This window comes from Trematomus bernacchii, unplaced genomic scaffold (assembly GCF_902827165.1).
Source record: "Trematomus bernacchii unplaced genomic scaffold, fTreBer1.1, whole genome shotgun sequence".
In the NCBI taxonomy this organism is placed as follows: Eukaryota; Metazoa; Chordata; class Actinopteri; order Perciformes; family Nototheniidae; genus Trematomus; species Trematomus bernacchii.
In genome coordinates this window covers 13,506,376-13,522,465 of record NW_022987720.1, presented here as the reverse complement: position 1 = coordinate 13,522,465, position 16,090 = coordinate 13,506,376, and the positions used below count along the sequence as shown (strand labels likewise).

At 42.6% G+C, this 16,090-nt stretch overlaps 1 protein-coding gene across 2 annotated transcripts; it reads left to right on the top strand.

Moving 5' to 3' along the window:
- The first annotated feature begins 9,200 nt into the window (after positions 1-9,200).
- Positions 9,201-13,586, top strand: LOC117492293 (neurogenic differentiation factor 2-like). 2 transcript variants are annotated; one of them, XM_034142457.1, is made up of 2 exons: positions 9,201-9,489; positions 11,836-13,586. In XM_034142457.1, the coding sequence occupies exon 2, from the start codon at positions 11,843-11,845 to the stop codon at positions 12,935-12,937; it is 1,095 nt and encodes a 364-aa protein (XP_033998348.1). In that variant the 5' UTR covers positions 9,201-9,489; positions 11,836-11,842; the 3' UTR covers positions 12,938-13,586. The 2 variants fall into 2 exon arrangements, with proteins under 2 accessions (XP_033998348.1, XP_033998349.1); XM_034142458.1 differs by lacking the exon at positions 9,201-9,489 and adding an exon at positions 10,835-10,914.
- Positions 13,587-16,090: the final 2,504 nt, after the last annotated feature.

Here is a 16,090-nt window from a genome sequence, read left to right as displayed (position 1 = left end):
AATGGAACATCTTTAAATAACGATAATAATAATAAGATAATAAGATCTTTTTTTAAGTGGAAAAACACAGACACACAATGGTAGGAAGGACAGATTGGCAGTTCTAGCGCCATGATGAGGGCCTTGCTGTTATTTCACTCATATGGCAGAGGGATTTGGACAGTGAAAGCGGTGGATTTGGCCTCGGGGCAGAGTTGAGCTTTGGCATGGGCTGGAATGGAGAATATATCTGGAGCGATGTTGGACGAGGAAGAGAAGGAGGAGGAAGAGAGGTGGCTGGAGGGGCTTAGTGGGCAGAACAGAGAGGAAGGTCAAGGTGTGTATGGTGCTCTCGGAGTGCATGTGCCACATTGAACAGGCAACTGAGTGTTTATCCCGCCGGTCAGAGCAACCGGAACATGCCAGCATGGTATTAATTCACTGCAGCGTGGAAGGGTGAGGGCGGGGGGGGGGGGGGGGGGGGGGTTGTGGGGTGTTGATTTTGAAAGGGTTCGTCTGGTTGTTTTGCTCTGCAACAAGGCCATTCCTTTTTTTTTAAGCAAAGCATCCTCCTCCACATGCCCGCAGGGGGAAACTCATCATTGCATCTATGAAGACTGAGAGGATGGTGTTAACGACAAGCTAAACAAAATACAGACTGTCCATGTAGTTGCTGAATGTTTTGGATGAAATGAAACCTTTTTCAGTCTCAAGCTGCCATTTGTGTGGTTGCACTATTTTGGCATGAATTGCGCAACACATCATGAAAAGTGTGTAATAAATCTATTCTATCTAAATAAAGCTTACTACAAGAAAAGTTAAATGAAACCAGTGACTGTGCTATTGACGAATAATAAATAATATGCTTTTTTTTTTTTATCAGAGAAGCCAATTAGAGTCTTAATAGTGCTGTGTAAAAGCAGGATATGATAAACACATGCATCCCAGCGGCATCTAAACAACCAAGATAAAGATTTAGACTGAATCTGACCTGTGCAAATATGCTGAACACTTGTTTGGTTTAAGGGCAGTACAAATGAGCTGTGGAACAACATGGGAAAGAGCTGATTAGCTGGTTTCAGGTCAGCACTGTGGTCATTAATGGAAGCAAGACACAAAGGGCTGAATATCAAAAGATCCCCCTCCTCTCAATCCACCGTGTAGTCATAGCCATTTACAGCTATTGCTATAGAAAATAAGGATTGGCATCAATTGAAAAGGAAATAAATCCATTAACTGGGCCACTTATGAAACACAAACTAATGAGTGTGCTCCAAAGTGTGCTCTGTTGCCTCTTTAACCACACCTAACAGAAAAGTAACAGTGTCCTGGAGTACACTTGTATGTCACTGAGGTTAGAAAGCTCAGATTTGAAGTGACTAATCCTTTGTGCCATCTGCCATGTTCTTGCAGAAATCCTTTTGCTTTTGCTATTCTATTCCACTTTGTTTGTAGCACAACCAGAATGAGCAAACCTGGAAGGCCAAGATAAAAAGAACATGAAAACAGTCAAACAAAGACTAAACAAGTGCAAAGCTGACACAGTTATCATGAATAGGAAGACCAGCTGTGAGAATAAGTCTTTCAGGTTCGCAGTGAGGAAAAGTAACTGTGAATAAATATAAAGATGTTTGTTTCGAACAAAGGTTAATCAAGTGAGAAAACTACGCTTGTCATCTACAGCTCCAAGGAGCAGTTGTGTCAGGTTAGAGTGAAATGTGAAGCTGTTAGGTATTGTGTTATATGGAGAAAGTAAATACTTCAACTCTCATCCCTATGTGGAAGCAACATAAGCAGCCTCATCTGTGTATTACTGAAGAGACACTTTTTCAGTTAAGCTCTCAAATGTATAAACACAGAAGTGTCAGAGCATCGAGGCATTGCAATTTCTCTGGCCGTCATGTAACCGATATTACTCAACATGTCTGACACACTTACAAGGAGAACAAATTGCTGTAATTGGAAACCAGATGGATATTTCTTAGTTAATGAACTCATGTGTGCCTAAATGCATAAACAAAGGTATTACCTCAAAGAAAATCTTTCTTTGTTCCGGTTTTAGCTCAGCTGACCCTGATATTTCCAATGCTGTGCCACCTTAACTCATTTGTTAATGTTTGATCTGGTATTGGTATAATGTTATGTAACCAGTGCAAGCCTCTTTACTTTGTTTGCGGGTTTGAATATCGCTTTGGGGAACCTCTAATTAAGACTGATGTGTCATTTGATCACATTTCTGTGCTATTATTTGTATTTCTGACACACCAACATCAATTGTATTGCATTGCATTTCACTATGTTTATATATTGATATATATATATATATGTACATTTTGATGTGTAAGATATGTTACAAAGTTAATAGTTTGGATATTTTTCAAATAGGCATATCCAAGAAAAAACAACCTTAAAAAAGACGCTACATTTGAAATGAATACCATTTAACCTTGCCGTCAGACAGCCCTTTCCAACAAGAACATGAAGTTGTTACCGATGCGCTTACGAAAGTCACCAAACTCCATTGACAAAAACCCTAATGTGACCTTACAGAAGAAGGGATTTGTGAGTATAAGTTTAATTACTATTTTTGCCAAGGTGGTTCGGTTCCTTTCGGCCGAGCATACATGGATCCAACAACTCTATTGTGAAAAGAGCTCTCAAAGCAAAGCAGTACAAAACATAGTTTTTTTAAGTGTACACTTCAACTGATTTAGATTTTTTTAGGCAGGCTAAAAAACATGTTACTATTGCCCCCCTCCACCAGTAAGACATTGCTTCTGCTTGTCAAAACTGGGGTCACCCGGCCACCTTCTTTAAAGCACTAAAGCAAAGCCAGCTATAAAAAAAAGATGGATCACGCTTCCAGCCTGAAAACCCAAAATGTTGCAATAACTCCAGCAGCAAGCAGGGACATGCTGTACGAAATGTGTGACATGTGCACTCTACACACACTCACACTGGAGACACTCCAAGCTAGCTCAGGGACAGATTGGGAAAAAGTATGTAATTGTATCTACTCCTTAACCGGGCAGCATGGTAGTCAATGGAGCAAGAGCGGACAACAACCTCCCTGTTCTGAAAGTGATTCAGAGGCCCCTCTACAGATGATACCCAACCTGGTGTAAAGACCAAATGCATTCTGGGTCGTTTTCAGATTAAATTATAGCAGTAATAAGCTGATACCTTCACAGGGGATTTCAGGGACAAACATCACTGTAAAAGGTGAAATATTCCATTAATCAGGATCACAGAGAGGCTTTGTACTGCCATAGCAGGTGTCCTGGTAATTCTGTTGAGGGACACAGAGAAGCATTGCCCGTCATTCAACACTCCCCACTCATCCCCCTCCATCTGGTTATACAACATGCCATCACACAATAAACAGGTACGGCATGAATAGCCAAAGCCACACACACAGGGAAAAGATGCTCTATAGGCAGTTTCATTTCTGGTTGTGTAGAAATGTGTTGTTCATGAGGGAAGCACATGCACCATCTGCTGTCCTGTTGGGGTTATTACAATTTAGAATGGCAGGTCAACATTCATGAAATTCTATTGAATATTTTTGTTATCTTTGCCAGAGGTCAGTTTATCTGAGTTCATTAAACTCATCATACTTTTCTCTAAGGCAATGTATTGATCTTCCCGTTGCTTTGATATGTTCTTTTTATTTAACACTCTTCTTTGACTTATGTAGAAGTCAATACTCTTGTTTGATTGACTCTTCTTTGTGTAACATGTGGACAATGAAGAACTTTCTTAGAAAGTGCGATAATGTTTTTCTTTGTTCGTCTTCTGCAGAAGCCCAAGAGGTGCACTAAGCACTCTTCATGAAACTATGGCAGAAAAACAAAGGGATAGACAGCGGATTACCTCCTCAGCTTGTTGTCATTGTATTGTTTGATGCCAGGGAACCAAAGTCCATCAGGAATGTGTTGGGACAACAGAGCACATGATGGGATGAATGCTGAGAATCAAGAGAGGGATCACCAGTATAAGGAGAACATAGGAGAAAAGACAAAAAACATGGACTGAAGATAAGACGACCAGAGGGCATCAGAAGAAAGAAAGTGCACTATTTGAGCAAATATGTGGACTGTTGTTGAACTGTGTACAGTGTGAACAGTGTCTGTTAGGTTGCACTCTGCACAGGATTTGGTGCCCTTTCAGATGGACAAATCATGCGGGACTTTAATATATCCCTAAGGAAAACAACACGTCTATAGAATTTGTGTTGTTTCACATAAAAAAAGTCTGGTTGGAAAAACTGATAACTTCTCTTGCGTAAAAATTACTTAATCGGTCCTTATTATGGGCAATACGGTTTATGTAAGTTCTCTGGAAGGGGAACATTGTATAAAATGATGGAGTTGTATGCTGTTATTTTTTAGGGCACGATAAAAGTAAAGGCATTGCTTTCCAGAAACTATTAGATTTTCGTGTTGGTCAGTTTTATGGACAGAGGTCTTACAACTAAAAAGTGTAAATACAGATTATACAATTATCTCAGAATGGTTGTAAAACATGTAAAAGCTGATCATTACAAATAACATCCAGTAGATGGCAGCCTTTTGTTAACTTTGGCTCCCGTGTTGAATGGATGGAGCTTTCTTAACGGGGGTTGAAATTGAAACTGAGGTGCTGATTTAGGATTGAAGCAGATTTAAACATGTCATCACAGAGGAACATTACATGGATGGACCAATCACTATTAATATCATCTGGCAGCTTGCAAACTGATATACTATGGAGATATAAAGAGATACATTCTTCATGAATGATACCCAAGAAGGTGAAGGAAACATTGAAAAGGCGTGCAATACCTGGAAAGGTGAGATGAGTGGAAGATATTTGTAAACTCTGATTTGAAGGTTTGAGCGAGGTAGAGCTGGGCGAAAAATAAATATCATGCAGAAAAACAGCGTGAGAAAAAACAACAGATGCATGAGCATGTTTGTCTGAGTGACAATATGTATGGGTGGGTGTGAGCAGTGAAGTAGGGTGGGGTGTTGAGATGTAGCAGGTGGAAGACATGGTGGAGGCAGAGACAGAGGAGGACGTGGCAGTAGGGCAGTGATTTAATTAGCACCCTCTACCCCCTCCAGCCCTTCACTCATAGCATCAATAATGCATGGCCCCTTGTTTCCACTGCCATAATTAATCCTCTCTTACTATAATTAAAAGCCAAAAATCCCACAAGATGGTTCAGCCTGGCCAGGCACGGGTTGGGTTGGCACGGGAACTGATGGAAAACTCCAGAGCTTCATACGCACCCTGCGGACGGATGGACAGAGAGACAGACAGAGGGACAGACAGAGACAGACAGGCAGGCAGACAGATCAATGATCAAAAGTCAACCAAACTCCAACACAAGCAGAGTGAATGAGGTATGAAGGTAAATAAAAACCCACAGAAAATGTGACATGCACGCAGATAAGATGAATGAATTTGATGGGCGTGAAACGCTTTCTTGAAAATGTGCTTTTGTGTGCCATGTTTGTGAATGAGTGAGAACGTGACAGGAAGAGCGAGCCAAGCACAAATCAACCAACACCAGTTCCCCTCCCTAGAAAGAAGGACGGATGTCGGAGGACGTGCACACACACACACACACACATACTTACAAAGGCATCCTGCTCCCAGATGAGGTTTGTCTCCACAGCAGCCAAGACGAGACGAGAAGAGAGGTGGAGCTTTCTGATGCTGCAATTAGGACCACACTGTCTGGGCGAGCAAACAAGAATGAATATTTCAGTCCGGAGATCTTCACGGGTACCTATGGTGGGGGCCTGGCACACCTACAGGCACGCACACACACACACACACACAGCACACACACACACACACACACACACACACACACACACACACACACACACACACACACACACACACACACACACACACACAACACACACACACACACACACACACACACACACACACACACACACACACACACACACACACACACCACACACACACACACACACACACACACACACACACACACACACACACACACACACACACACACACTTTACCACGGCTGCCAGAATTATTCACCTCACAGTCACAGATGCACAATTATCACATCAGTATCACTGCGTAAATGATGCCAACTGTTATGCTCATTGAACTATTGTACAATATCAGTATAAACATGCATCAGTAGGAGCAGTCATAATATGTAGATGGTGGTTTCTCCTTTGTGAAAATAGGTACAACGAGCCTCCGAGCTTGGCCACATGCCAGGAAACAACACAGTTGGTAGAGCAGAGGTCATATCTCTCATATGCAACCTACATGTCTTATCCTCTCTCTTCATCTTTCTCACTTCCTCTTTGGACAGAGAGTACGCATCTCACTCAGTCACCTTTTCGGGCACTTCAGCAATTTTTAAATGGTGCTTCACTTCAGAAGATCCAGTGTGCACACACCCTCTTCACAGCCCACTCCCACACAGGGCTGGTACAATAGGAGCCCTCCCTCTGGTGTGGGTTCATTGTGGATGCTCCGCACAGCCCTCCTCCCGCCCCGCCGTCCTCGGCCCCATCTCCACTTGATTTATCGCTCTAAAATACCACTGCACTAATTAGTCAAGTAATTAATTAATAGGCATTTGCATTTGTGCATATGCAATTAGGGGGCTGGAGAGAGGAGAGTGCAGATGGGGTCCGGGAGTCTGGTGGGGGGTGGGGGGGCTGTCCATTTGCGTGCGTGTGTGTGTGTGTGTGTGTGTGTGTGTGTGTGTGTGTGTGTGTGTGTGTGTGTGTGTGTGTGTGTGTGTGTGTGTGTGTGTGTGTGTGTGTGTGTGTGTGTGTGTGTGTGTGTGTGTGTGTGTGTATTATATTTGTGCCAGCAGAAGTTTGCGCTTCTTCTAGAAAGACAAGTGAAGTGCAGGTCGTCACCTCGCATGTCTGACAGTGAGAAGAGGAGAAAGGGGGGGGGGGGGAGATGACAAAGGTACGGAGGTGTGGCTTGGTGACTTTGAAAGGCAATTGGGTGTCATTTGACCATAGAGGGAAAAAAGAGAGTGATGGAGAATTTGATATGTTAAAGGGGAAGGGCTGCAATTTTGCATTTTGATGACATGCATTTAGCCTATGAAAAAGCAGAGCAGGTGGCCCTTACTTAAGATTAATCTGCATACAAACAGGATGCAAAGTCCTCCTAAAATATCATAATTAAAAACAAGCTCTCCTCCAGCGTTTCACTATCAGATCAAAGCCTCCCTGATTGGAGTCGCCACTAGCCCGGCGCTGGCTAAAGCCACACTGTTGACATTTAGCATTTATTTTGGCAAGGTGACCTGAAGGTTGTTTGGGACTTGTTGAGAAGCATCATCCCCTCCCTGGCAGCAGCATCTCCCCCCCCTCCTTGGTGCAGCTGAGGTAGGATAGGGCACGGATTTGGCTGGCAGTGAAGCTGGATGCCCCTTTACTCCCCCCTCAACACACAAACACACAGACACTGACACAATCATCCCACCATATTTGGGGTAGTGCCAGGCTACCATCCCCTCATCCCATAATGGATAAGACACATTAGTGAATGTGCAGTATCCTGGCTCCCCAACCACAGCTGCCAAACCACTGGTGACCCCACAGATGACCCTGCAACCCCCCAAACGCTCCCTAAGTTGTGGCTGCCGAGGAGATGTAGGGGTGATCCTGGCCCAAGGACATGATAAGCTTCTATCAGCTATTTCTCAGCCACCATGTCCCTGTTCCCCAAGTCCAGTGGGTGTCTTTGTGCCAAGTTGGACTTGGTGGTCATTGAGCTCATTTCTCCCACATCAACTCCACTAATGTCTGCTAAATAGAGAACTCGAAGCTGGGACGGACACAATGCAGCGAAGCAGACAGGGACTAAGATGTTGGTGGTGAGGAATTCATGCAGCCACCACTGTATGCCAACATGCCTCCTCCTAAATCTTGGGCACCTCTGCCAGCTCCTGCCAGCTCCAATCCCCTGTCATCTATAGCGAAACCCCCCTTCCTCCTCATTTTTCATACATCCCTAGTGGGCCTGCACACCTGGGTCTCACTCTCACTGTGTCTCTCCGTGTGGCCCCTGCAGGCGCCCCTCTCTCAGCTCTGCACGCTTGAAACACCAGCAGCAGCTCTGGCAAACCTCGCACATTCGGACACAGCTACCAGTGAACATTTGATCTTCACACTTAACCTCATGAGCACCAATCCACACACATGCAGCAGAGGCCTGTGTTATAATATTCCTTTCAGTCGGACTAATTCGCAGCTTGGGCAAGTGGGTCATCTGCGGCCCTGTTGTGCCCACAAGAGTCAGAACAAATCATAATTGGTTTGTTGTTACTCTGAATACATTGAAGCATAATTTGATCCAATTAGGTAAATAAATAAACAATATGCCTTCTGTTCCCTGGCCTTAATGCACTTATAATGCATCCCCATCCCCCAACCTGCTTCTGAACCAGAGATGTGATGGAGGGTACACCCTGAAACTAAACCCAGTTTACCCACCTTTTATCAGCTGAAGATTGGATTTTATTACATTACATGTAGCAATTCTAAAACTTGTGTATGAGAAAATAAATATTTGACAGGAGTTAATAGCTTGATATGATTTATAGCAGAACATTATGACTTGGGGCTTATTATTTTTACTTAATGAAAAGATGCCTTATAGACCCTGAGGACTAATCACTCTAAAATCCCTATTAAATAAATGTGGCCTTATCTTACGTGTTTAACACCTATAATATCACTATTATCGTTCTCATTGGGACTGAGGGATATCTGGGAAGCTTAATTGGATTAAACATTGACGGGTGGGTTTGGCAGGTGAACGAGAAAATTCACAGGTTTGATTACAAATAAAATAAATAGTCTACATCCCTTGAAGCAGCAGCACAGGTCAACAATGATGAGTTTTGTTGTTCCACCATTTTATTTTCTCCCTCTCTTCTGTTTTTTACTCCTTTTTTTTTGTGTGAGCTCTAGCGCGGTGACAGATGGCGGAGCCCTCCTCCTCCTCCTCCTCCACCTCCTCCTCCTTCTCTCTCTCTCTCTCTTTTTCTCTCTCCCTCTCTCTTTCTATGTCTCTCTTCCCCCGCGGGCAAATCTCTGCGAATGCGGGCGCATGTCAATCACCGGGCTCTCATGTGATGGCTCTTGCCGGTGACGTGCCAGCCATATGGGCGCTGGCATCGCAGTCTTAGCTGGTATGTAACCCCGTCCCCGGTAGCTCACGGTTGCCACACGCGCACTCACACACACATGCAGACACACGCTCACTTACTCTCTCACTCATATACACACAGACACGCCAAGACGCACGTTCAGTTCACGAGCTCCGGTTATTGGAGTGTGCGCGCTGGGAGAGAAGCACCCCTAAACAACCCATCCGCGCGCTGCCTTGCACCCACACACTCACAGGGAGCGTTGGTTCGCTCGTGCGGTCCCTGAAGATGGTCTGAAACTCAAGCGCGTTTTTTCTTCCCACCCCCTGTGAAGAGCTCGAGCCGAGGTAAGTTGAATCACAATCAACAATAACAGCTTAAAATAAATAAATGAATAAATACAAAAAACTAAATAAAACCTGGATGCTTGAGTCCAAAATGGAGAACATTTATCTAATAAACAAATGCAGGCTATTATTGCAAAGTTGTCATCTATGTTTAACACAGTTCTGAGGTATTTGCAGTCGTTTTGAGGAATTAAAACCTTTTTATCTTTTACAGTTTTAAGGTAAAACGCCACTGGCAATAATCCATTTGGAAATGTAACGTTTAGATGGTATTGATCAACGTTTATTTATTTAAATCTGGTGATGGCACACTTTGAAATACATTCAAATAAAACAAAATGCAATCAATGGATATACAAGGCATTTCCATGTTTGTCTTTTATTAGCTGTCCGTGTGAGAGCGATCGCTTTATATCTCCTCGCACCCCGATCTCCCTCTGCGTGCCCTTCAACTTTTGACATCCAAATCTACTTGGATTATAAAAGCTTATTATGAAATACATCGCTTGAGTCAAAAGGCAAGCGTCTCCTGGTCCCGGTTGTTGTTCCTCCAGGATTATTTACAAGGAGAAGTCCTGAGGATGGAGTAGCCCCGTACAGCATCACACAGGCTGTACATAGATCATACCGGACACTAATTTGATTTAGAGATTCCTGCGTCTGGAAGCTGAATCAGAGCAACAAAAGACATATGCAAGATTAAAACAATTCGTGGTAGATTTTGACATCAGCACAATTGCCTCAGCTAAGGACGTCCTCGAGCTTAATGGGATATTTATTGATGATTTTGTCGATGATTTGCACGTTCAATCTTGGAGCAAATGAAAGGGTGGGACAACGCCATTGACTGTGACAAGCAGTGTGCAGCATGATTTATCTCTGTTTGTCTAGTTTTATCTTCAACAATCTATCTCGACATAACATTGTCTGAACCACAGACGTTCCGTTGAAGGGGGGCTATTGCAGTCTTTTTTGCGAGATTGAATAATTGTGTTATGTTTTTATATTTAACGAGGGCTAAAAGGATACATGGGATTTCCATCTGTGAATGGTTATCGCTGCCTAAAAAGTGCTTTGAAATCACGCACTCGTGCATACTGAATTATGTGTGAAATCTATTTCGTGTAGCTGCATGGTCTGTTAATTAAACGTTGTTGTGTTTTTTTCTTCTAATTGAGCAAACCTCCTGAGCCTGAGATGTAAAAACTAGATTTTGCCCCTGGCACACCCCCCAAGATAATTAGCCAACCATCACAGCCTACCTTACTCTGTGCTGCAAGTCTGTCTCCTGCTGCACTATAATAATAGATGGGAAGTGAAACATGTTAGAGGGGAAGCCAATGGAGGCTTATTGAAGCTGTCAAAGATCACCTCGTCTCTCAGTAGCCATTTTTTCTGGATTGGACCGCATTTACTAATCAAGTGGTAGGCTAATCTCTACTTTTTGGGTGAATTTTAGATTGATGATTTAACACTTTTTCTTAGTATTCAATTGTGGATGGTTAATATACATTTCGTTATGTTTCGTTTTAATGGAGCCTTGAATTATTTTTAGTGCAATTTTGGAAATAGCTTAGAATAACTATTGCGTTTAAAAACATTGTTGTTCTTATTTTGATTATTATTCAAATTCAATTTTGACTTTTTTTCCAAGTTGTAAATCATAATTGTAGGCTTGTTCTTGCTTATAGCCATGCATTTAAAAGCCTTTTTACAGTTTGTCTGTAAGCCTTAATTTAATAATCAGCGTGACTTTAAACGGAGCTACAGCCTATCAATTAAATAAAATCCCCTTTGCCTCCTCTGAGGAGAGGTGTATGGTGTGGATGAATAGTGCTGGAATGCAGCCAGGAGTATATATGGGCGTCAGGAGGAGTGAAAGTGGGGGCCCCCATGGGACCTGTAATGTGGCCCCTGCCGTGGGGACCCGCTGCGAGAGGACGCGACAGGGCACACGGATGACAGCAGGGAATTAAATGGGGATCCGTCTGGCTGTAACTCAGCGCAAAGCTTTCAGAGCTGAAGTCGATCTCTTTTTTATTTCCCCCAAATTAACACTTTGTCCTTTAGGCAAAAAACACGTCTCTGATATATTTTATGACAAAAGTCACTTTGTTCATGATGAGCTTTAGTGACGTTACAATTTGAAATATATGTGGAACTTCGATAATACCAATATGTGGATGTTTACACGTGCGCAATAGTGAATTTAACCTCATACGACTGCGTTTTTTCTGCAACAGTCATGATATAGATATCTTCGTTTTTTTATTGTATATTACCATACGACATTGAGCTGTTCTGCCTGTGTTCCTGAGGCCTGATTTTCCTTTCTCTCCTCTCTAGAGCCATAATGTTGACGAGGCTTTTCAGTGACCCATCGCTGCTCCCCGATGTGCAGAAATACTCGGGCTGGGCGGAGGACAGCGATGAGGAGGATTCGAAAAGGAAAGATGATGATCAGGACATCCAGGACGACGAGGGATCAGAGCTGAGAGGAAGCAGCCGGACTCACTCCGAGCATGCCGGGGAAGACGATGAGGACGACGACGACGACGAGGTAGAGGAAGAGGAAGACGAAGAAGGGATAGAGGGGGACATGCCCAAGAAAAGAGGGCCCAAAAAACGAAAAATGACCCCGGCCCGTGTCGAGCGCACCAAGGTGAGGCGGACAAAGGCCAACGCACGGGAGAGGACCCGAATGCACGACCTGAACTCTGCACTTGACAATCTGCGTAAAGTGGTTCCCTGCTACTCCAAAACGCAAAAACTTTCAAAAATTGAGACACTGCGTTTGGCCAAAAACTATATCTGGGCTTTATCGGAGATATTGCGTTCTGGAAAAAGGCCCGACGTTGTGGCCTACGTCCAGACGCTGTGCAAGGGACTCTCCCAGCCCACGACCAACCTGGTAGCGGGGTGCTTGCAGCTAAACTCCCGTAACTTCCTAACCGAGCAGCAGTGTCCGGACGGGAGCCGGTACGCTTCCGGCTCCTTCTCCATGCACTCCTACCCCTACCAGTGTGCGCGTCTCTCCAGCCCCCACTGCCAGCCGGGCTCGGGCTCGGCCTCGAACTCGAACTCGCATCCACTGAGGACGCACGGCTACTCGACTTACGACTCGGTGTACGGTGGGAGCGGATCCCCGGAGTACAACAGCCCTGAGTATGAGGCGCCCCTCAGCCCGCCTCTGTGCGTTAATAATGGCAACTTTTCCCTGAAGCAACAAGGCTCTGCGTCGCCCGAGAACGAGAAGGGGTACCACTACTCTATGCATTACTCCGGCCTGCCTGGCTCCAGACCCCCCGGGCCCCACAACCTAGTGTTTGGCTCTTCTGGAGCCCGGAGCGGCATTCACTCTGAAAACGTCGTGCCTTACCACGACATGCACTTAAATCACGAACGTGCTCCGGTGTATGACGAACTGAACGCGTTTTTTCACAATTAAAATGAGAAGCCCACCGTGCAGCCCTGCAATCAACAATCTAACCACGGCACACTTTTCTAACAAGCTTACCCGCCAGGATTCAGGCATTCTGGAGAGATGTTTCACTTGTTGTCATTAGTATTTTCCTTTTATTTCTCCCGTCTTTACTATTTCTTAAGCTATAGTCAGAGATGTAGTGGAAGATCATCCACCTAAACCACAATCTGATTCTGTACAACAGCTTAAATCAAGCTGAAATAAATCTCTAAAAGGAAATTTGCTGAGCAAATCATATTAAGACAAAAATGTTAATGTTTCTTAAAGTGTAACTTGTGTGTGTATCGGTGGTTGTTTGCATTTTGATGACTGAAAGTGTACCCACTTATTTATTTACCACTACATCACTGGCTACAGCTACACCTTGACATTGGCGGTGACTTTCTATTATAAAATCAAAAAGAAGTCAATGAACAACAAAATGCAAATCGTCTGTACGTGCGAGATTTGGTTTTTGGAAATAGTGAAATATATAGAAATGCACAGTTTAATGCTGAACTGATTTAAAAAAGTGCTGTTTGTTTTGTGTAAGAAAAGCCTGCAGCAAATCACTCATTTCGCATCTATGCAAAAGCCAACGAGACCACAGAGCAAGGCAACAAGGCCCAAAAAGATACTGTATACACACACACACACACACACACACACACACACACACACACACACACACACACACACACACACACACACACACACACACACACACACACACACACACACACACACACACACACACACACACACACACACACACACACACACACACACACACACACACACACACACACACACACACACACACACACACACACACACACACACACACACACACACACCAATTTTGACAATGGCTGGGCTGGTCATAATCGTTCGGTTTCCAAAAAAATAAAAAATCTAAATCAAACATGTATTTTATAATTGTATTCACTCTAATTTATTCATATTAGCCGTATTCTTCTTCTTGAGCCATTGCACCGTATTTTGGTTTCAAATCAACATTTTGGTTAAACCTTTTCGTTTTGATTTGCAGTGCTATGTTGAAATATGATTACTATTATTATCATTATTATTATTGCACGTATTTATTGTGTTGTTTCTTTGTAATTAAAGGTAATAGTCAATGGAACTGAAGGGATCCTATGTGTTGCTAAGCATTTTTTCATAAAATTCAAGTCAACTTTGTATTCAACCAACTGTGTGGTAAAATAAAACAAGAATAAATGAGACTGTGCAACTTGATTCTTTGTCACCTATCGAAAAGCCTTGGTATTCTATCAATCATTCAACATTAACCAACTTTATTATAAGCATTTACTTTTCAATTAATTCATTCGTTTTCTTCCATTGAATTTAAATAGGACATTTGTAATATGAGGATAAAGAAAAACATGAACTTGCAGCAGGCTTTTTGTTATTGGAGAAAATGGGGCTGAACATGCCTGCTGCCACAACCTGCAGGAGTCCCTCACAGAGCCTCAGGGCCTTTATGTTGTAAACTGGGACAGGAGGAAGAGGGTTAATGCTGTCGTTCTTCAAGATGAAGCAAATTGGTGCCAATGCGTAATTTACCCTTGGCACACAGCTTTAATTTACAATGCTGTCTTTGAAAATACATAGAATGATTTAAATTGCAGGAGGAAAACAGATTTGGTTGGTTAATATACGCTTATTAAAATCTGGACAATAATTCAAATAGTGCATGTTAAATGTTTGCAAACACTGCATTGTATTTCATCAGGAAAATAACTGAAGTCAGCTTCATATGATCTTGACCGTTAAGACAAGAAGTCACATGTGTTTCAGCACAGCGGAGAGCTCCTGCAGCCCCCGCTGATTCAGACGGTTTGAGCTTCAAATTGATACAAATCCAAACAATCTATATTGTAGGCAGTATGTGTTTGGCTAACAATACTAATAATAGGATTATCATTATCATATTGCTTTAGTGAACACACTACCCAACATCTCCAGAACACACATGGTTCTGCAGGTGTTTCGTCAATGCACAAGAAATGACAGGAAAGGAAAGCCAATGTCACATCAAGACAAATTAAGATAGGCTACAAATAATTAAAGAAAAACATAATCCTAAATCAGGAGATGTGTGTTAATTTAAGAGTAGATACTTGTTGAAAGAAAATCGTTACTTTTCATCCTTTCGAATCTGTGAACACAAAAATGAACTTTACGGCTTTGACGCCAACTGACAAAATGTAAATATTCATTTTTTTATCTTAGATTTCCATCTCTCGATAATGCATTAAACATCACATATGAATTATGAAGACGACCCCCCTTCGCTACACCTCTTGTTACTTTTAACACACATCTCATATTTATGTCATACATTTAAACATCGATTTGGAAGGCATTATAAATATATGGAATTATTTATCCGAGGTTGTTTAAATCAATTAAATAACTATGTTTGTTGAAACACTCTCACAAGCATTTACGTACCATAGGATAGGTACGTTTTTAACTGTTCGTTCATAAACGAAACTGAAATATCAGTTTTTAAAATGTGGCGACCACACATACACAAAAACACAGCACACACACAAACGCACACACACAGTGCAAAGGGCAGCCGTTGCCACCCCGGCTGAGTTTGGAGCGCTGCCCCGGGACCCATATGTTACCCAAAATGTCCTGGGTGCTCTCTACTGTAGGGACACACGCTTTGGATGGCGAGTGCTGACCAATGTAAATACGAATATTAATATCAGAAGCTCCAATATTTTAACTCAGATTATTTTGCATTGTATTCCAAATAAATCTGCGTGGGCATCATCAGCTGTGGGTTTTGGCCCAGAAAGCTTCAATACTAATCGTGTAATGTTGATAATCAATTATATAAACATGTATAAATAGCCTTTAATTTCAAAGAGGAGCATCTTTTCTGGATCAACTGATTTAGCGATTTTTCTAGCAATGTTTTTCTTGTCTATAAGAAATGAATCTCTTTATATGCAGGTTTAAAAGTTTCGATGGTAAAGAAGTAAATCACTGCTTGTGCATAAGACAAAGAAAACATTTATACATTTCTAAATAGTTTAAGCTAAGTAATTCTACAGAATGTAGGATAAATATGATCATTTCAACAATTGTGGGCAG